Source organism: Populus alba, chromosome 3 (genome assembly GCF_005239225.2).
Source record: "Populus alba chromosome 3, ASM523922v2, whole genome shotgun sequence".
Lineage (NCBI taxonomy): Eukaryota > Viridiplantae > Streptophyta > Magnoliopsida > Malpighiales > Salicaceae > Populus > Populus alba.
The window spans coordinates 12,283,006-12,304,446 of record NC_133286.1 but is presented as its reverse complement, the minus strand read 5'-3'; the positions used below and the strand labels follow the sequence as shown (position 1 = coordinate 12,304,446).

The 21,441-nt window shown below is 34.8% G+C and overlaps 3 protein-coding genes across 4 annotated transcripts; all 3 read right to left on the bottom strand.

Annotated features, from left to right (window-relative positions):
- Positions 1 to 3,379: 3,379 nt before the first annotated feature.
- Positions 3,380 to 5,393, bottom strand: LOC118062879 (bax inhibitor 1). The gene is made up of 6 exons (XM_035076745.2): positions 5,195 to 5,393; positions 4,796 to 4,939; positions 4,615 to 4,706; positions 4,093 to 4,279; positions 3,821 to 3,976; positions 3,380 to 3,702 (listed from the first exon to the last, which is right to left on the bottom strand). Exons 1-6 carry the CDS (start codon positions 5,309 to 5,311, stop codon positions 3,655 to 3,657), a joined length of 744 nt encoding a protein of 247 aa, XP_034932636.1. The 5' UTR covers positions 5,312 to 5,393; the 3' UTR covers positions 3,380 to 3,654.
- Positions 5,394 to 7,285: 1,892 nt separating this feature from the next.
- LOC118062910 (uncharacterized) lies at positions 7,286 to 14,203 on the bottom strand. 2 transcript variants are annotated; one of them, XM_035076794.2, is made up of 16 exons: positions 13,630 to 14,203; positions 13,492 to 13,553; positions 12,230 to 13,114; positions 12,015 to 12,078; positions 11,871 to 11,933; positions 10,846 to 10,909; positions 10,657 to 10,750; positions 10,498 to 10,581; positions 10,327 to 10,416; positions 10,182 to 10,209; positions 9,303 to 9,797; positions 9,163 to 9,224; positions 8,629 to 8,738; positions 8,453 to 8,540; positions 8,041 to 8,372; positions 7,286 to 7,822 (listed from the first exon to the last, which is right to left on the bottom strand). In XM_035076794.2, exons 1-15 carry the CDS (start codon positions 14,072 to 14,074, stop codon positions 8,055 to 8,057), a joined length of 2,952 nt encoding a protein of 983 aa, XP_034932685.1. In that variant the 5' UTR covers positions 14,075 to 14,203; the 3' UTR covers positions 7,286 to 7,822; positions 8,041 to 8,054. The 2 variants fall into 2 exon arrangements, with proteins under 2 accessions (XP_034932685.1, XP_034932684.1); XM_035076793.2 differs by lacking the exon at positions 7,286 to 7,822 and having other exon boundaries at positions 7,839 to 8,372; positions 13,630 to 14,202.
- Positions 14,204 to 15,181: 978 nt separating this feature from the next.
- LOC118062876 (vesicle-associated protein 2-1) lies at positions 15,182 to 21,119 on the bottom strand. Its single transcript, XM_035076742.2, has 8 exons — positions 20,631 to 21,119; positions 20,353 to 20,446; positions 18,125 to 18,195; positions 17,945 to 18,026; positions 17,443 to 17,558; positions 17,205 to 17,339; positions 16,311 to 16,379; positions 15,182 to 15,496 (listed from the first exon to the last, which is right to left on the bottom strand). Exons 2-8 carry the CDS (start codon positions 20,411 to 20,413, stop codon positions 15,362 to 15,364), a joined length of 669 nt encoding a protein of 222 aa, XP_034932633.1. The 5' UTR covers positions 20,414 to 20,446; positions 20,631 to 21,119; the 3' UTR covers positions 15,182 to 15,361.
- Between the last annotated feature and the right edge of the window lie 322 nt (positions 21,120 to 21,441).

Here is a 21,441-nt window from a genome sequence, read left to right as displayed (position 1 = left end):
GTGACATTATGAATAGTATCATATCCTAATTTCAACAAACCAAACATTGAATTTTAGCAAAAAATTATTTATTTTCTTAGTTATTTTTATTCCTATTTAGTTTAGAAAAATATTTTTTATAGTTCTATTTTTTTTTCTATTTGGTCTAGGAAATTAACTTTTGTGCCTGGTAATTTATTTTTATTATTTTATTTAGTTATCTCAATAATATAACTCTATAATTATTATTATTTTTCTCTTGAATCTAGATATGTAACTAGTATAAATAGGGTTGTTTGACTTATATTTCAGCAAAATACTAAAAGAAAAGGTATTCAATAATAAAATCTTGAATTATAAATTTTCTATTTGATAAAATTATATATTGCTTATAATTGTTGTTTTTATCGTGTTGTTTCTCTTTGTGTTAATATGTGACAAGTGAAAAGTTTTTTTACATCATCAACAAAAAAAAAATTATATTAAAAAAAAATGAAAATTTCATAATGAAGAGCATACAAAAACCTAAAAAATTAATTTTAAATTTAACTAACAAAAAAGAGAGAGAGAGAAAGAGATATATTAATTGTCAGAAAAATGTGTTATTATTTATAATGCATCTGAACTATATAATGAGTAAAGATATGATGTATACGATCAACATGATAACAAAGAAATGAAAATATCATAAATAAATAGCGCACAAAAATATAAAATAATAAATTTTAATTCACTAAAGCCAAAAATAAATAAATAAATGTATTGCTAAAAGATGGTGAGTTATATGATAAATGTAATAAAAATTGTATAATTTTCTAAAACATTAAATTAAAAAGGACAAGAATCACCCATGCAACAGCGAGATATTGGCTAGTTTTGTTGTTTTTTTTTGGCACCAACAAGACTTCCAAAGATTTACATCTCAAGAAGTGCATGCATTTTTTTTTTTATAGTTTAAATTAACAAATAATTTTTCAAAATATGTTTTGGCGAAACAGTTGATTCTTCCATAATAATATAAAATCTTAAACTTTATTTGTTCTCCATGTGCATCGAAATCACGAGCAATTTAATTTTCTAAGTGATGGAAGGATTTTTAAAATCTTTGCTTCATATTAAGGCAGTATTAGTCACTGTGGTTGGAAATTGTTTTTAAGATAAATTAAAAAAAAAATTATTTTTTATTTTGCTTTAAATAATATGTTTTTGATGTTTTTATATTATTTTAATATGTTAAAATTAAAAATATCTTTTTAAAAATAAAAAATATTATTTTAATATATTTTAAAATAAAAAATAATTAATATCATACTCTCAAATACTCTCTAAAGCATTAACGATGCTGCATTTGGAAGGCCTTGCGGAGCTTGTAGAAAGCAATGGATCTTCCTTTTGCCTGTTGATGAACTGTCTCCTCCAACTCTTTGTATTGATTCTACCCTTAATATTGTCCGATGCCTTTTATATTAAGTTTCATGAAGAAGAGTTGGCAAATCCCTCAAGTGTTCATCCACGTATGAATCTCACATTAAATATAATGAATTAGTTTTTATTACTTGAAAACAATACACACACATGTGAGATATCATACCCATGCGCTGTCACGAGCTTATAAAATAAATATATTTAATAATATAATAATTGTAAATTAACACTAAATAAATAATAGAAACTAAAGATATTATAGAGAAAATATTTTATTATAAAAAAAAAAGTTGTGTTGATGATAAAAACTTAGAGATTTAACAAAATAATTTGTAGCAATACACAATGTTTTATAAAAAAAGATGTAGTGTTTTCACCATATAATTCAACTTTTTTATTAATAAAAAATAAAAAAATTACAAAACTAAATTTTTTATTAATTTAATATTAAAAGAAAAACCAACAAAGCAGAAATCTTCCCTTCTGGAAATCTCACCTCACCCATCTATTGTCTTTCAGCGGACAATGTTTCCTACATATCACACCATATGTAAACCTCTCTTTACCTGCCACGTGCATTCCAGCTGACTAATATCGCCAAGTGCCACCCAAGGGAGATCGTGTTAGTACAGCTGATGCCCAAGCAAAGAGTGGGTGGCACTTTGGCGATATTAGTAAGCTGGAATGCATGTGGCAGGTAAACAGAGGTTTACATGGTTAAAGGGATAGGGATTCTCCATTGTTCAGGTGCGTTGAAATGAGACAGTACACAGGTGCTGAGAATGATAAAACGTAAAATAATTAGGACGGAGCAAACAAGAGAAACAGTGAAAAGGAAGTTTATGAAGGATGAGATCTGAATTCAAAATGTAAACAACCAATAACAATTTGCTTAAACAGGATTATCTGATGATAAAATACTGTTGCGAAGAAAGATTATCTTAATAGACACTCAATTTGCTTAAACCTGCAATTATTTGCTTTGGTTGAGATCGTCAACTTTATTGGCAATTGGGGAGGGTTTTACTTTCTATTTCTTCATTTATATAGATAGAAGCACGCTTAAAGTTGACAGGTCTGAGTTCTCCGGCGTGTTTAATTATTCTACCTTTACGTGTTCTTGTAACATTTGACACCTTCAATGCTCTTCCCGTAGGTGAGGTCTGGTGCACAAGCCCACCTGTAGGATCAATAGGACTATATATTCCACTTTATGTGAAAACCATTAGCACTCAGCGACTTCAATTTCATTTTATTTTATTTTTTTCCATTGGTAAGTTTACACGAAGGTGTCCCAGAAACAACCATTTTCCCACATTTGTTACAGTTTTTGTTTTCGAACTTCTTTCAACCCGAGCCATGTATATTATTGACACTTGATGCAAATAAATACCTGTTTGGGCGATGGTGAGGTGTGTTTGCAGGCTAGTGAGCACAAGACAGGTGCAGTAATGGAAATAATATGAGGTGGAGAAAGGGTAGACTGAGGAGTGTGTGCGACAGTATATAATGTAAAATTAATTATACAAATAATTGAATATAAAATATGATAAATGAAATTTTAAAATAAAAGGTATTATCGTGAATTCGTGATTCTTTTAGTGATTCATCTTTTCCTAAATTCCCCATGTAAACTTGTCTACTTTTTAACTTTTAAGATCAACCAAAAAATAATTTATCGTTCCAACTTCTCTTGGATCCCTGTCTGAGAGTTACCAGCAGCTTCGAGGGTCAGAGACAACATAACTCCTTATTGTGTCATAACTCTATTTTTATTGACACATGGACACACGGACTAAATAGCCAACATGGACACATGAATTAACAACGAGTTTGAATGAGATTAAATAGAAACCCATGTTAAATGATAATAAATTAGCCCCGTGCCTCCCTCTCCCTGTTCGTGTATGTTTCTTTCAAATCGCAGAGTTCTATTTATGTCCCAAGGCATCAATTATCAGATTCGTAGCTTGAGTTGAAAGAAAAACATACGCTCGTGTAAAACAGAACTTACAAAATGAGGTCACAATATTGAACACCAAGATGCATGGTAGAGAAGAACTTAGGCCTCATACTCATGCCACGATCCTGCAAGCAACTTTCAAGCATTTACAGAAAACCAGACAAATGCTACTGCCAACACTTCTACTATATTACAAGTTCAAACAATTGACACGAGTTTTGCCCACAGTCAAGAAACAGAGAACCGGGTTCATTTTATCGAGCACATAGTCAGTCTTCCACTCAAACTCAATCTCTTCTTTTCTTCTTCTTCTCCTTCTCAGTTGAATTCTTTAACTGCACAATAAAGATAATTTATCAGCGGATGGAATATGATAACAGAAAGAGAAACAAAGAAAAAAAAGAAGCATTGATGACAGTAATCCATTTCTTTGGGCATTTCAGTTCAGCTTACCATGATTATAAGAATTCGGACAAACACGGCAACAAAGTCAGTGAAAAGCTTCAGGGCATGCTTCACATAGTCCCGATCACCAAGGTGAGCTTTCTCAATGATATCCTGGGTGTCAACCACCACGTAGCCCACAAACACCAGAAGCCCAAAATACAGCTGTGAAAATCATCAAGAAAAAAATAACAATCTGTTAGAATCAGAAAAACAAAAGCACTTACACATAAAACTCAGAAAAAGATCCATGAAAAATTTCACAGCCGGTGAGTCCCTACCTCAAATTTAAAGAGGGCTGCAGATCCCCCAAAGATGGAGGACGCAAAGTGCAGCCATAGAAGGATGGACAGGCCAGAGGAAAGCAAGCCACCCAAGTAAAGATATTCTCTACGCCTAGCCAACATAGCTGCAGCTGAGAAACATCCAAATGCCACCGCTGTTCCCACAAATGCCGTAATCAAAACACTGACATGACAAGAAAAGCATCCACGGATCATGTTATAATGGGCTATATAGGCATAATTTTCCTAGCAACAGAAAATGTAACAAATGAGTATAATGCAGGCAATGGGACTCCAAATGGAAGGACAGTATGTTTCCCAGTACCACCAGATTCACCTAAACCAACTCATAAAGTGAACAGACAACAGCCATTGAAAGAGAGCAATAACATTTTAAAAATCTCTATTCACAGAATGTCCAAAAATAAGCACACTATCGTCCATTTTAGACCCAAAATCCACAACTTTCTTGTTTAACATCTATATGTATACAAAGAAAATTCGCAAAGTGATATGTACCTTGGATCAATCTGAATGGCCAAATCAATCAGAGGACCGATGGATGCCCCTTCAAAGAGTGCAGCTGCCATCAAGAGAGCAAGCCTCTTTTGCTGCTCATTTTAAAAATAAAAGGAAATGAACCTGGTGAATAACGGAAACATAAATATAGACTACATCAAAAGCGAAAAGACTAGAATACCTCTTCATAAGGAGATATGGAAAGTAGCCAAGTCATGCATCCAAAACATGCAAAAGTTGTTAATAGACCACCAATGTTCCACAGAATATGGAGGTATGCCCCAGCAGCCGATGCAACCAGTGCACAACATAAAGTCAGATAAACCTGCAAATTTCACAAGTTTTGATCCTAATCAAAAGTCTCATAAGAATCGAGAGAGCCTATTCCTTCCATATAAGTTTGTCGTTGAGGATTTACAAATGATAATCAGGAAGGGAAAAAAAAACCCTCAAATCTCCAAGAAAACAACCTCGACCGGTTAATTAAAAAAGACCCAAGAATCCATACACCTGAAGCAAATTCTTCATCGATTTTGATATCAAGAAATGGAAAATAAGATGTTGGAAACCATATAATTACCTGCTTGAGATGAGTCTGGACTACAGGAGAGATCTGACGGAAGTTCTTGAGAGAGTCGTAGCTCCAACGATTCCTTGAAGACGATTCAGAGTCAAAGAAGGAAGCGAACGATTCCATTGTTTTGAGAGAAGGAAATTTTTCGACGGAATGTTGAGGACAGACAGAACCAAATCCCTAATTTTGATGTCTTTTTGGGGATGTGTCCGTTTTATATATTGTCCGGTAATCGGCTGTAGTTTGTTGCCTGGAAATTTCTAGATGGTTCGAGTTACGATACTGCCCCTTAGTTTGATGTACTGAAGTTACAATTATGTCCTTCTTGTGATCGACTTGACCCGAACGCGTTTACCTGCTGAGAGTTGAATATTCATGAATTGTTCCCATTATTATATTTTGTTTTGTTTTTTGAAGGATTAAAGTTTTTTTATTATCAATAATGGAATGCTGATTATTGTTTATCGTTTTTATATATTAATTTTAAAAATAATTTTTTTAAAAAATAAAAAAAAATTTTAATACATTTCAATATAAAAAATATTTTAAAATATAACCACAATTATATTTACAAACAGATTTATGCTCTACAGAGTTATGTTGACCCAATGAAGATTCATTTATAATAATGGATAATGTGTGCTAACACACAAAAGAAATTTAAACAAGCATTTAAATACATTGGTATAAAATATATCTATAAATAAAGATAAAATAATATGTATATAATAGATATATTATTATTTTATATAAAGTCAAATGTTATCATCTTGGAAGTGATTTTGTTGTTAGAATAACAGTTTATGTATGATAAAAAAAAAAAAAAAAGAATTAAAAAGGCATTGCTCGATTTTTTTTCTTTGGTATGGCTATAAGTCAACATTTCCAGGGTCTCTGACGAGAGTTTCGATGCCTTGAAGAACATGAGCAGCCTCGTACTAAGGCCATGTCTAGCTTGAACGTTGCCGTTGCGGCAAGGTCAAACAGTTTGACCATTTTATGCCCTCGTCTATGCGCCTTGCAGTTTGAAAAAGGATCTGGATGTTTTAGAGTTTGTGGACCTAAACCGATTTGAAAACTAGAATCTAGTCAGTTCCTTGTGCGCTTCCTTCTTTCCAGTTTCCATTTGAAACAGAGGGGAGAGGGAAAATAAAATTATGGATAATTAAAAAGTTTCGGTTTTTTTTATTGGTCCCTCAATTTTTTTTTAATTTGATCATTTTATATCAACGTTTTTTTGTATTGGACTTGATAGTTATTTCTTGTTTCCTAAACATGGGGATCCCATCACCTTGAGGAGAAATTCATACAAGAGTTTGATGTTTTCCAAAAACTAAAATAATTATTGATCTAAATTAGTTAAAGTTTAAGGGATTAATTTTTTAAAAATAATTCCAGGTACTTAAAAAGATGAGAAAGGCAACTTGGTTGGAGTGTGCATGCGCCAATGTGTGGGAAGAGGCTATCGTGCTCTAGTGGCGCATGTGATTTATTTTAGTAAATCAAAATCATTGTTCTCAGTTATGTTAATATTGTCATGATACAATTTTTCCAGTAGTTAAGCACGTATTCATGATAGAGCGACAACGAGACTTGGATGACCTTTCTTTCTTTCCTTTTCTTTTTTCTCTTTCACCATTAGAATCTTGTTAGTCATTCAAAGTTGAAAGATGTCATTTTGTTTTGTATCAAATATTTTTCTTAATTTTTTTATTGTTATTTGTTTTATTTTGAATCTTTTTTTGAATTGATTTGTTTCACAATATCATCATTTAGCAATTGATTTCTTTTAATTTTTATATCAAATTTGATTGCTATTTATGTTATTATATATATATATATATATATATATATATATATAGACACATATATATTTTGGTTTATTAGGAATTTGGGTTTGTGGTTTTTCTGGATTTTTCTTCTACAGGGTAATTGCAATCTCATGACCTGGGTCACCAATTTAAAAGATTAGCCTGAATTGATTTTGGTTTTTTTTTATTTAATTTTTTATTTAATTTTATCTTTCAATATTAAGTGGATGAATATTAGGTTTCTTGATTATTTTTTTTCACTTTTCTTTCTATGAGTTTATCCTGGTCTACATTCCAAGTCGTAGTCTTGACGAGTTAACATGAGTTGCTTGAGTTTTTTTTTTAAAGATTTTTAATTATTTTTTTCTCCCGTTAATACTGGATAGGTTTTAGAGTTAAGCTTCACAATTTTATTCAATTTTTTTTTTTTATGGTTTTATGTGGGTCTTACAACCAAGTTGCTAACTTAGGTGGTTGATTTGGATGGACTCAGGTCTTCTTTTTTTTAATTGAAACTGTGAAATAGAAACCATCAAGGCTCAAGCTCTTTTAAGCGGCTTAGCTGGAAAAAGGAAAAAAAATTAAAGCACTATCCTAGCTAGTGTTCAGAAATCAAGGACGCCCTTGCCGGGAAAAAAAAACGCAGCAGCAGAAAACAATGGAAAAGAAGAACACTGGAAAACAATCTTAGTTCCAGTGTTTCAGAAGAAAACTGGCATTGATTCACCTGGAACAAGATTGTAGTTGAAACGGTATTTTGCACATTTCACAGTAAAGCTAAGGTTACACGTACCAGTGTTATCAAGCAGCCATAGTTTCTGCTCTGAAAATAAAGCACATTTGTACAATTATATATTCATTCTTGTAATCAATTTAGTTACAACACACCTAAGAAATTCTATAATGAGCAAAAAGGACAGCAAGGACTGGCTTACAGGGGTAATAAATTCACTGATTTACAGCAGTAAAATATGCAAATATCCTATCAAAGAGCTATGGATAGAGGGTTAACCTAAATCAGATTAAGTTAAAAAGACATACCATCCATAATCTGATCAGGGCCGCCTTTGATAAATCTTGACAGGTCTGGCAATGCTTTGTCCATGTGAAGGAATATTATTAGTTCGAGAATCCAGGCTGTGTCCCTGCCTGAGCAGCTTCTGCTTTCGAAGGCTCTCATGGCATGGAGCAAAGAACTTATGCTTTAGAGCATCCTCTGCACTGATCCTCAATCTCGGGTTCACCGTCAAGCATTTGTCCACCAGGTCAATAAGTGAGCTTGGCATTGCATCCAGGAAATCTTGTCTTTTTGAGTTCAGCTTGCACCACTCCCATAGTGTCGTGGGTGGCAAAGATTGCATATTATACAGGTCCTGGGAAAGAAACAATGAGCTCTTGAACATGAATTAATTTTCTTTTCGTAATTTACGGAAGATCAAAACAATGGGAATACCGCTGGGAATGAGGATTCCCGGTCATGAAGCTTTGAAATTTCCCATAGATCTTCGCTGCCTCTTAACTTTGCTATATCCTTTATATTCCTGATAACGTTAGTGATATGGTTAACAAAAGAAAATGAAACGAAGTGCACAAAAACTCTAATGAAATTTTTTACAAAAAAGTTCTTACTGTTCTGGATCACCATAAAAGGGTGTTTTTCCTATTATCAGGTATAATAAGGTGACCCCAGCAGACCAAATATCAACCTTGGGGCCTTGATAGAGAGATCTGAACAAGACCTGCGTGAACCGCAAACTCCACTTTATCATTTTGACAATCATAAAAAAAAAAAAAAAAAAAAAAAAAAACAAGTGCTCTTATTGAGAAGTGAGATGTTTTTATCATTAAATCTTGACACTTTACTTTCCTTGGGAAGTGGAACCTGGAGAACACATTCTTTACACGACACTGACCATACTCTATCCTACCAAATTCTAACTAAGACCATGTTAGGCCTTATTCATAACATGAGCTCGAAGCATAGATGCAAAAAATATCGGCATTACTCTTCAGATCATACTGTGAACAAATGAAGCTGTTAGTGATTATGCTCATAACTTAATAGCCAGTGCACATTGTAATTATCTACCAAGAATCTTTTAGTAGAATTCTATCAATTCTATATAAAAAACATGCAGTCTCGGCATCTCAGTTGATACTCACCTCTGGAGCCCGAAAACCTTTAGTTCCAACACAAGGGCCTTCTTTCTTGTTCTTCCCATTCCCTAATGACAAACAACCCCATCACTGAAACAGAGACAAACAAACCACATTCTCAAAGGCACACACTATATGAAACTCACCTTTGTTCTTAACTAAGCCAATGCCAGCAACTGCGATGTCAGTCGAGTGCAGAGGCATTGGAGTAAGATAAATATGTCTTCCATCTATTTTTCCAGGAGGTGCAGCAATCCTCTTCCTAATAGAAGCCGGAACACTGGATGCTTCATGATTTGGACTCTGCATTGCTTCATGCAACAAGCTGATAAGCTCCTTTCTACCTTGGCATGGCAGAGGCTCTTTCAGCCTTTCTGATGAAGGAGTCCTAGCACTTGTTGCATCCTTGACTGAGGTTACGCCAGAGCCATCTGCTCCCTGACTTTTCATACTATTCCTATCAGGCTTCCTTTTTACATTCTTGGCTTCCAAAGTTGAGTTCCAGCCTTTAATCGCCCCCACATCAACTGCATCCAAGAATTTAGTGCCTGGGAACCTCCTACTTTTAGATGGAGGAATATATTTGGCATTGGAAACTGCAACATTATTGAAGCTTGTGTCATTTTCCGCCTTTGATTTGTCTGCAAAAAAAGAAGAAGAAGAAGCTTCATCAATTCAGATTTTCAAACATTTGATCCTAAGCTTCATCAAACCTATGTCCAGAGAATCTGCAATGAAGCACGTATAAGCTAAGTTTCTCCTGGGTCTAAAAGCCTGAAAACTAGAAGGCTTAGCAAAAAATGCTCAAAAGATAAAAGGTCAAGGGAAAAACATACTTTTCAGGCTTTTTAGTAGCGAACAAGCCAACATATAAAAGTTGATTATTTCATTTTGCAAGTTCACTAACTGATTATCGCCTATCAATAAAATCTTCAGCTGGAGACTGAATACTTCATGCTCTAAACTAAATCCATGTTAATGTCATGTTTAAATATAAAATCTCAGATAAGAGAAAAAAAGCTCACTGATTGCTCCAAGCTTTTGATGCAGATCCTGTCAAAACACAATAAAGACCAAGATAAGTTTTCCTAACTTTTTCAGAGCAGTGGAGATGTGAAACAGATTTGACACATAAATAGTCATGCAGATGTACCAAAAAATATCACTAACCAGGGCAAGATTGAAATCGATCAGATAACCTTTACTGGCCTTGCAAGAGAAAAGGAAGTTGCCAGGTTTTACATCCCTATGGACCACTCCCTGCTAACAAGAAAGGAACTAGTGAGTTTTTTTATGTGTATAACTTCAAATCATAATGGATGTGTTTGCAAAACTTCTCACCTGCTTATGAAGAGTTGCAAGGGCTCTGAACATGCAATATCCATACCAACGGAGCTGAAAAACATCTATTTCCTTCTTCAACACCTAAAAGTTAGAGCAAAACCAAGATCAATTAATTGATTAAACAAAGGCGTATCCATTGAAGCATATGTTAATCACCTCCGGTCTGTCATGCTCAACATATGCCAAAACTAAGCAGTCAGAATTTTGGTTCTTGAGACAGCCTTCATATTTTATTACAAAATTTTTGCCCCTGAATTGGAAGAATAAACTTGCAGGTTAAAGAGCATGAGACTCAAAATGCAACCGTATATCTTTTCAGTGAAACAAACTTCCCAAAATGTTTACCCAAAGCGCTCCAGCATCCTTAGTTCATTGATAACATGGTGTCTGTGAGCATTCTCGTGAGGGCCTGCAAAGCCAGAAAAAAAAGGGACTGGACATCAGTAAATGTTTTTGGATTATCCCTACAACATATAAAGTAGGCTGAATGGTATGACTTGCCATTTCCATTTATTAGATAAGCAGGTTAAAATTAAATGCATTAAGTAGTGTTTCTAACGTATTTACTTCACTTGTTTACAACTATATGAAATGTAGCTGTTAGCTCCTTGGAGTATTGCATGCTTTAAATTCCACATTAACTTGGATAGAACAATATGGTTGCTGACTAAAATTTAATTTATAAAAGGCAAGATGCCAAAATGCTCTTGAATAGAAGAAAACAGAAACAACAATTTACAGTACGACAAATGCATACTCCACGCTGTAAAGGAGCATATAGATTTCCAAATTTCCACTCCCCATTCAACTCCATTCAGTGGGGTGGTAACTTGACATTTCAAATTATTCCAAGGAAAATAAGAGCATATGAACTTTGTACTCAGAAGCACTGCTTTCAACATCCACAATGATTCCCTTTATTATGATAGTAGATAACAAGGAGTCTTGTAACCTGGGTTGCGACCGTGATCCACACAGGAGAAATCCTATTATTATCATTAATTTATGATCATCGGTGCAGGTTTCGTGGAGTTCAAAACAGAGTTCACAAATTTTCCAATTCCCACAATTCACCAGTATGAAAATGAACAAAAAGTTAAATTACATCATCAGAGATTTGCATTGACTCCTTTTCTAATCTACTGGACCATTTTCATGTCAGAAATTGTAATTCTGATAACAAGTGCCAAACAAATAAACATTCTCAATTTCTCTCATCCTCAAAATAAAGGATTCTAGCAATCAAATGATATTCAAATACTTCTTGATGGAGATTAATAAATGGACGGTATAATTTATAGATAGTAGCCGCTACAAATTGTAGAAGATTAGCCTTAATCTGATTCTGCATTTGAATTTTTCTTACATACATTTGATGGCAACTGTGGTCCCGTCATGTTTCCTCGTTGCCCTGTAAACCGTGCCATAACCACCTGCCAGTTGGGGTTAAATGGAATATAGTTAACTAACGAGCATAATATGATGTGGTCAACAAACAAAGTACGATTTCATACCCGAGCCTTCTTCCTTTTCAACAATATAAGAATCAAAGCGTGGAAAGTCTTTGGATCCCCAATCCTGAAAGGAAACCATCAATAAATCCTATCAATGAAAGGAAAACAGCTATACTAGCCAAGTTACTCTTACAGAATTAGCTCCATTTAGGGGCATACTAGACAAGTGCATGCGTAAAGCATATGAACATAGAATTTGCAGGATTTGAACTTACCTTGGGAGCATTAAGGGCACAATCCTTCTTTCTTTCTTTTGTATGAGTATCATTGCACGCCTGCTTTGATTTTTGTGCCATGCTGTTTTTCATTTGATCTTTTTTCCTGTGCTGGTTCTCTTTGGGAGGGTTAACATCCTTCCTTTGCTCTAGGGACTGGCGAAGAGTCTGCTGTCTTGGAGACACGGCAACACCAGTAGTGACCTTAATCTTGTTGGAGGGTTTTGGGTCTTTTGACAACTTCGGGGGGACACAGAGCTCACTAGTTGAAACCTCGGCCTGATTTTTCATATGGGTAGTTATTGTCTCTTTATCCAGAGAATTCAGCTCATTCCTCCTAAAGTTTCTTTCTTGTGGCGTATCAAAAACAGTATTACTTCGCTGAAAATGGTTTATGCCTTCTCCTTCCGTTTTACCATAATCAATTACCAGTTCTTCCCCAGTTTCAGTTCTTACAGTTTCAACATGACAGTCATTTATAGCATTACAAGCACCATTAACACTCGTAAACTCCACCAATAATCTGCTGCTCCATTTGACATCATCCAAGCAACATGTAGCATTGACATCTGCTCTACTTTCAAGATCTATCTCATTCACTTTAGCTTCTTGGAATACAGCTTCATTATCCGACCTAATAATGGGAACAGCATACTCTCCATCAATCTCACATGCCGTGATTCTCTTATCCTTCCCGCTTTCCACAATAGCTCTTGTATTCCTCTCACCTTCTACATGTTCGATATCCCTTAATTTGCAACTTAATTCACCCACTATGGTTTTAACGAACAAGTCAGGTGCAAGAATCAAGTTATCTGGCTGGATTGGCATGTAAGTTGGCTCAACATTAATCCAATTGGCATCCTCACTTAAGTGAAAAGTTAACTGCATGATTTAATAATAAAACATCTCAGAAAGATCGGAATTTGCAGGGTTGTATTATAAGAACCGTGTCACTCAGCTATAGAAAAAATATCATTTCAGCAATTTTTTCTTTCTGAACAGAAACTACTTTCGTCATTTTGAATATTTTAAGAAAGATTTCACAAGTTCCCAACAAGTTTCAAATAAACTTGCTTTGCAAACACAAGGGTCGAAGAGAAAGCTTACAGGTTCTGAAATGGCCATATAAAATTGCTAAAATAAAGCAAGCAAAATTTAATTATATTGAACTTGTAGATTTTATTTTAGCTCTAAGTGGAGAACAAAAATTCTAGCAAATTGGTCAAGTTCATAATTATGTAAACCAGTTCGAAAGTTACCGTCTTGCTACCATTTCGAATTCTTTTCGACGAAGTAGAAACTCCTTGTTCCTTCTGGTACACTGCAAAGCAACACCGCCATGACTCAATAACCGAACCAGTCGATGACCGAAAAAACAAAATAAAACAGAAATTTACCATCTGCAGGATCATATCCAATTCGCTTCCGTTTCCTAAAATACATCCTCACAACGTCCTCCAAAGGAACCTTGGGCCTGCAGATTGCAGTCCGGATCCCAGTCGCAAACGCATCAATCAAGCTGAGATTGGATACGAATTGATTCAAAGCGAAAAGACCAAGTGGAGAAATGGTGACCAGGAAGCTATTGATACAGTCGTCACTGTTGAACGTCAAAGTGATAGGTGAGTTAGGGATTGAGCAGAGAGATTCGATGAGATCCGGTGATGCATTGAAGAGAGTGCAGTGAGAAGCGAGCTCTAGAGCTGGAGTTGGGTTGCCGATTGAGAGGAGGAGACCGATTATGTGCCATGCCTTCTCTTGCAAATCGGACTCGGTGGAGGTAGTGGCGGTGGCGAGCGAGTCGATGAGGGCGAGTCGCGTGTTGGAGGAGTGAGTTTGCATAGCGAGTCTGGGTGGGGAGCGAAAGAGAGAGTGAGTGTTTTAGGGTTTGGACATGGATGGATTTGCAGAAATGTGGAGGGAGGCAAGGAGGGATTTTGGAGTTTTGATTGTTTTGAGATTCGGCACGTGATAGTTTCCCGCCAATCTTTCCATTAGTTTGGATTTTAAAAAGACAGCTCATTAATTGAGGTGCATAAATATCAGTATCAGTGCTAATATTCGGTATATTAATTGTAGTTTATATCGAAATACAAATAAATAAATAATGAGCTACGTAGAAATTTTGTTTGAGAGCTTTCCAAAAATGCTATCTATTTTTTAGGAATTTAAAATAAATATTAAAAGGATTGCATTTTATTACATGATTAATTTTGTTTTACACGCAACATGGTCTGAAACCAAGAGAAAAAAAAAATAGTATATGAAGCATTGAAATTCTTGGAGAATGGAATATGGTTTAATAAATAAATCAAATCAATCGCAAGACTATAACCGTAAATGAATTCATTCGAATAAAAAAAAATAACATTTAAGATAAAAAAAATATTTTAAAAAATAATAATTATTTTTTTAAATATTTTTTACTTGAAAATATATCAAAATATTGTTTTTTATTTTTAATATCAACAAATCAAAACAATAAAAAACATAAAAAAAAAATTTATTTAAAATAAAAAAAAAAAATTAAAATTTTACACAACGATTTAATATCAAATTAGAGCAAAGTCTATGAAATTCTTTTTTTTATATTTTACGCTGAGAACACACTATACATCCTCATAATAATAATAATAATAATAATAATAATAAAAAGGAGGAGGTGGAAAGGAAACTTATAGAATTCATTTTTTCATAACATAATTCTCCGCGAGAAAAGTTTCCATCTCTTTAACACAAATAAGAAAACTATATATATATTCCAGCATCTGTACTGGCCCAAGCTACCCTGCTTGTCTTTAAATTATTTTAAAAATACTTTTAAAACATAAAAACAAACATTAACTTAATTATTGATTGAGGTGCAGGGTTAAAATTTGAAATGCAAATTTCTAAACCGTGCGAAGAAAGATTTCAAAAGCTGCAACAGATAACACTAACAGTAACATATCAATGAGAAGAGATGAAAATATATTTGGCCACCTGACAAATTTGCAATAGCAAATATACAAAAAGAAGGGAGGAAATAGATCGATGTCCCTTCCATCCAACAGAACACCAGACAGACACGGATTGTACAGTAAATTAGAAAAGAAAAAAATGTCTCCTAAGGTCCTTGATAAAGCCCAGTCATTCTGTAGATGGTGATGACAATGAAAGGTTCAAGAGGAAGCCAACCATAATTCCAATAAGTCCAACAACAAATGCAAACATGAGGGAGAAGCCTGGATCGCTTTTTCGATATCTTCGTCTCCTCAGCAGGTCCTGTAGGAAAGAAAGCTTAGATATGTTGTTGCAATGGTTTCCTTTCGTTATCCTACTAATTTGTGCATGGCAGTAAATACACATTAGCTCTTACATAGAAAAACTCTTTGGGTAGGGGGGTGGTTCTATGATATGAGAAATTTGGTATCATAACACTGTTTCTTGGCATGAGATACAGTTCATTTGAATCCATTTGTTCTCTAACAGAAAACATCTAAAATATCCCCAGTGTTTTGGTTGTTCAGTCATCCAATGAGCTCTTTTTACATCTTCAAGATCTCATGGAGCCATCTGAGAAATGAATTCCATGCCTACAAGTCACTTAATTAAAAAGTTCCTGCTCTGCTTCATTTCAGTTGCACTATCACATTTGAACAAGCATTGCCTGCAAATGTCTATTTAAGGATAATTAACCCTTAGAAGCGGTGGAATCCATATCAACTGAGCGAGTGTTGAGTAAACTCTCCACAATAGACTAAGGCTCATTTCAGGGAGGTGGGAAGTAGTAACCATAAACAATTTCTGCATGGTTACAAGGAAACCAGCTGTTCTAGTACATAGAACAGCAATTTTCCAAAATTATTAGTATACCAGATTAAGAAGCATATTAAGCAAGCTGATAAGTACTGGTGTGATGATAAAGTCTCGGGCTTGCTATAAGGGCGCAGGTTTATTTCTCTATAACTTTATTGCCAAAACTAGCTCCAAATTCTCACACCAGTGACAGCAACTTGGTAATAACCTTTTTAACAAGCAAAGAAAAGCAAACGAATAATAATCAAATAAACCAGGCTGAATCAGAAAGTGCACTAACCAGTTCCTGCTGTAGTAGCTGGGTTTGTCGAACAGCTGCATCCCTTTCATCCTTCAGGCTCTGTACAGCCTGATTCAAACATGAAACAGAATGCTTAGAAAACTTACAATACAAAAAATAAAACTTACAGGATATACTCGTATGATTTACTGCACAAGGCAATGCACAGAAAGCAAACTTACAGGATGGTGACAGTCATGGTGCTTGTTGAATAACATGCATATATGTGTGTGTTTCCTTCGAGTAGTTAAAAATGACAATTCACTACAGTTATTCACAATTTTGGAGAATCAAGGAAGGAGCTCAATTCTAGCACATAGATTCAACAGCAAAGCAAAAAAAAAGCAGCCTAATACTAGGAGTAGACCAATCAAAACTGCACACTTTATACAGGTAAACTATTTATGTACTGTGACAAGATGGCACCCACAACTGCAGAATCATCACTCTTTTGTTATTGTGATGATAATATTTATTTAAATGCAAATAATAGATGGTTCACAAGCTTTATCAAGTTCTATTTTGTCATTTCCATACACCTTTTGGAGCATCCATAATCATTCTCATTTTTTGCTCAGGAGCAGCGTGTTTAAACATTTTCAACTCTCAGTTTAGAATCATTATTTTTTTCTCATTAGTACACGTCAATATTAAACCTTTGTGACATGGACCAATATGACATCTTCGATCAATCTCTAAGTGCTTTCTTGAAGGAGATTTTAGTTGCATTGGTGATGATTTTTATTATTATTATTTAAAAAAACTCTAGTCAAGCAACGAATTGTGATGCAAAACCAACTCCAATGAACTCTGTCAAACTCCTGAGTTGTGAGTGCATGCAAGTCCATGATGGTGAACTAAAATAACCACACCCACAAATACAATAAAACTTACAGAGTTAGCATCAGGACTTTGAGTGGGGCCCTTCAACCCTTCATCTTCTGAGTTTCCTTGAGTTGATGAAGGAGGGATGTATACAACTCTAAGCTTCCTGTCATGTATCACCTTGCCATCACTATCCTTATTGAACTGGCAACAAAATCAAACATCATCGTTCAAAAAATAACTTCATTTCAGAAAGTCAAGCTAGTCAAACATGGATATTTTTTCTTCTTCAAGTTAACACCCTTACAGTATCTGGTGGGAGCTCATCAACATCAGCAAGTGGAGGCACAATGGTACTCTGTAAGAGAAACTTATCTTTGCATTGCATATCTGAAGGATATTCTCGTTGAGCTTGAAGAGTAACTGAAAATACAGTAGTTTGTAAACATCTAAAATGTTCTAATCAACAAGGAATATTACAAAACTGTGTTGGCTGGCACATGGCACACCAACAATTCCATATACTGGTCATAGATAAAACTATGGTGCTTGGTTTGGTTGGTTACCACTCTACTCACATCTTTCATTTCCAATAGGTGAAAGCAGAAAAACAAAATCTAGGCTGTTAAATGATCGCCTAATAAACATCTCACAAATGGTTGGTTACCACTCTACTCACATATTTGACGTAGGAGAATTGTAACCTTTAAGTGGACAACAAACATAAGTTCACAGTCAAATAAAAAATTCCTAGTTTAAAAGGATAGATAAGTCCTATAAAAAGATTAAGCCTGGGGAACAAGTAGCACCTCTGATGACGCAAGAATCCCAAGGCTGTATAACACCAGTGTTGGGCCTCACAAAGTACTTCTTAGGTGAAGTGGTTTTAACCTGAAAAAAATCGAAGTACAACAAAATGAATTTTTTAAAGGCTATATAATGCACAGCAATATTATGTTTGTAGATTTCATGTGCGGTTAAGAGAGTACCTTAAAAGCAACATGGTGCTCTGTGTTGTTCGCAACTTTAAGATCACAAAAGCTTTGCTTTTCCAGCTCAACTGATTACACATATATAACACATTCTCAGAAGTCCGACTGAACTCCATTAATAAAATCAAATCTGAAAATTTTAAAACACATGAATTTCTACACTTTCAAAGGGCATCGGATTTTTCAAGAAGACAGCTTACGATATTCAGATTAAAGTTATTAGCATAAACATTTGCGTCCATTATTCATACTTCATGCCATCACATATTTGCCATGGATCTGTTGGCAATATAATTTAATTTCTATCTTTTGGCATTCTTCTTTTTGGCAAACACATCTCCTTAATCAAGTTGGGTTCCTGTGGATGAAGCATGTCTTCTATGCCTGCAAAGCTTTCAAGTTCTAAGACAAGTGGATCAGAACCAGCTTGGCTTTTAGTTAAACTGCGCCTCCATCAAATTGTTCTTCTTTAAATCCTCACCCTCCCTCCTTGAACAACTAATCATTTTCACTGTGTTGTGAGAGATATCACTTGAATATCAGGCATCTGGCTCACTGATACAGATGAATTAAAAAACATCTGATAACAGGTTAGACGTTGAGCATGCAGCTTGGTGCAATAGTCATAAGATTGAATGAAGGTTTGAGACTTGAGAGCAGCTGCTTGATAAAGGAGTGTTGAAACATAAAAGTCTTTCTTTTCTCTATTCAAAGATCCTGCTCCAGTAACAACATAACTGGGCAATGGTCGCTACATATGATAGGAAAAAGAAAACTACAATGAAATGTCAATGGCTCTCAGTGAGGTTGGGGAGCTTCCTTAAAAACAGCAAGAAGCTCCAGTTTTGCCAATCAGAGGAATGGACTGTTCATATTTCACTGCGGATCTTTCCCAAGTTTTGCCAAGAGCGAAGATAGCATCCATGAAAAAATCATGCCTAAGTCGGGCATTAGTTAAGAATAAACATGATTGATACTTGCCTAAAACTATGATGGCAAAGGGGAGTTTTTAAGGGCCCCCATACTGAGATAGAACTAGAATTATAATTTGAGGTTGGGTTATAGTGTCATTTCTATCACTTTTTTAGTTTACTACATATCTGAAGCAAGTCCTTGAAAAAATGACCACCGATACTTTCATGTTGAGCAATAACCATCAAGATTTGGCAAGAATAATTCCTAAAAAGCAATTTGAAGCCACTCGTGCTAAGATTATCCACTGTTCATATCCATTTGTAGCGCTAAGTCTGCAAGTACACTTCATATGATGATTGATGATTCTGAGTCACTACTCATCACTAAAATATCAACTCAGCCGAAGCTGAACCATGAATTTGGACATCAACAATAAATGCTAACAAATGATATTCTTTTTTGCCAATTTTGAGATATAATTACACATGGCAATTAAACAGCGGTACTCTATTATCATAATCTCTGTTCTTTTATCGTGTGTTACTTTTAAATCAAATCACGTCAATCGTAACACAATTACTACACTTGGTTGCCGGGGACCTACTTCAGTAATCCCTTCCGTGGAAAATATGACAAGAGGCCCTAAAACAGCCCTTAAACTCTAGAAACTGCTAACAGGGCAAGCCCTGATTACAGAGTTAACTAATGCAGTAGTACAAAAACCTGGTGGAATTTCACAAAAAAAAAAAAAATGAAGACAGCTAATTTTCTACTTGGCCTTTAACTGTCTTAAAACACTTTCATGGAAGGTTAGACAATAGCTTTGACTGCCAGAAAGTCATATTCCATCTTAAGAACAATGGCAATATTAAATTAATTAACGATTCACGGTCTACTGAAGGCAGTAAAAAAGATAGCTGAGACTCCCAACGAAATCAAAACAACCAAATCCATCCTTAGCCACCACACAAGCCATCTCAAAAATCCTCATTGAACAACATCCATGGCAATAACTACTTTTTGTAAACCTTTATTACGCATTATCCTCGTCCTTGCAGAATCCATGTTATTTGATATTTCAGTAATCTGTTGTTGAGTCTGCTTGAATTCGCCAGTTAATGCATGAATAAGCACAATTAACTATAAGAAGTTTTAATCTCCTAGCCAGGAATTATCCATAAATTAGATTCCGATGCGAGAATTTAAATAACAAATAGATAAATTATTAAAATTGTTATTTATAAAAGGAAAGGAAAGGAAAAGAAAATTGATACGTGCAGATTTTAATAGAGAGAGTAAGGGAGACTTACAAATGAACTTGAGGTCCTCGGGATGCACGGAGATCAACTGATTTCCATCACCAGCAGTCATGTCGGCCCCACCAGTATCACCAAATCTCAGAATCTTCCACAAAAATCCAAATCAAATCAACACAAAGACGAACAATAAATAAATTATTCACTCTTTAAAAAGGAAGAAAAAGAAACCTCCCAAATCAATCGAAGAAATTACTGAAAAAAGAGTGGAGATAGATTAATAAGAGAGACAGAGAGAGAGAGCGGGAGCAAGAATATAAAAGAAAACTAACATGTGGTTAAACGAATGTAAAGGATTTGTTAAAAGCAACGAATGGCTCGAACTTTTAGGCACCAATTTCGGCTTTTTTTATCGGTTCAGGTGGTATGCGCTTCGTTGAGAGAGAGGGGGAGCAAGAATCTCTCTGTCTGTTAAAGGAAAGAGAGGGGGGGGTGGCGGTAGGTTGGTGTATTCGTGCACCCAGGAACCAGAATCGCAGAGCTTTCTTTCTTGTTCAGGACACAGAGAGAGAGTGATAGAGTTGACACGTGTATAATAAAAAACCGGGTGAGGTTCTGTTCAAAATGGAGATCCCCAGACTGGAATTGGGTCCCTGTGACGTGTCACTTATAAAAACTGTCACTCATTTATTACCGATTTTGTGGTTGAAGTTTGGATTAAACAATTTAATATTTATTTTCAAGGCAGGGAGGCATTTTCATGTCTTCCCGAATTGAAGAAGAATATAACTTTTTTCAAACAAGAAAGCAACGGGGGAGCAGAGACGAAGAAGAAGAAGAAGAAGAAGAGAAGAAAACCAGCTGGCGTGTATCTTCCTTTTTATCATTTGTTAATGTTTACTGTAAGTCGGTACATTATATTATATTAACCCCTTTATTAGCTCCTTTTCGAATAAATAATCAAGTGCCAGCCAAAGTGTTGGGCCGTGGACGGGTTAAATCTCATATTTATTTAATTGGTGTTTGGTATTGTGGTGTAATTATATATTTAAAATATATTTTAAATTTTAAATTTTTTTTTTGTTTTTTAAAATATTTTAATATGCTGTTATTAAAAAATAAAATAATATTATTTTAATAAAT

Bases quoted from the DNA above. Each gene is read 5' to 3' on its own strand.
- LOC118062879 (XM_035076745.2), bottom strand. From the start codon at position 5,311: ATGGAATCGTTCGCTTCCTTCTTTGACTCTGAATCGTCTTCAAGGAAT. The intron at 4,280-4,614 runs GTACATATCACT...TTGTCATGTCAG, and splicing joins GCCATTCAGATTGATCCAAG to TGTTTTGATTACGGCATTTG. The intron at 3,977-4,092 runs GTAGGGACTCAC...TGATTTTCACAG, and splicing joins CAGCCCTCTTTAAATTTGAG to CTGTATTTTGGGCTTCTGGT.
- LOC118062910 (XM_035076794.2), bottom strand. From the start codon at position 14,074: ATGCAAACTCACTCCTCCAACACGCGACTCGCCCTCATCGACTCGCTC. The intron at 13,115-13,491 runs GTAACTTTCGAA...TAAATCATGCAG, and splicing joins TTCGAAATGGTAGCAAGACG to TTAACTTTTCACTTAAGTGA. The intron at 10,910-11,870 runs GTATGTAAGAAA...CTGGCTTTGCAG, and splicing joins GACCACAGTTGCCATCAAAT to GCCCTCACGAGAATGCTCAC.
- LOC118062876 (XM_035076742.2), bottom strand. From the start codon at position 20,413: ATGACTGCTGGTGATGGAAATCAGTTGATCTCCGTGCATCCCGAGGAC. The intron at 18,196-20,352 runs GTAAGTCTCCCT...ATGTGTAATCAG, and splicing joins CGAGGACCTCAAGTTCATTT to TTGAGCTGGAAAAGCAAAGC. The intron at 17,340-17,442 runs GTAAGGGTGTTA...TTTTGTTGCCAG, and splicing joins ATGAGCTCCCACCAGATACT to TTCAATAAGGATAGTGATGG.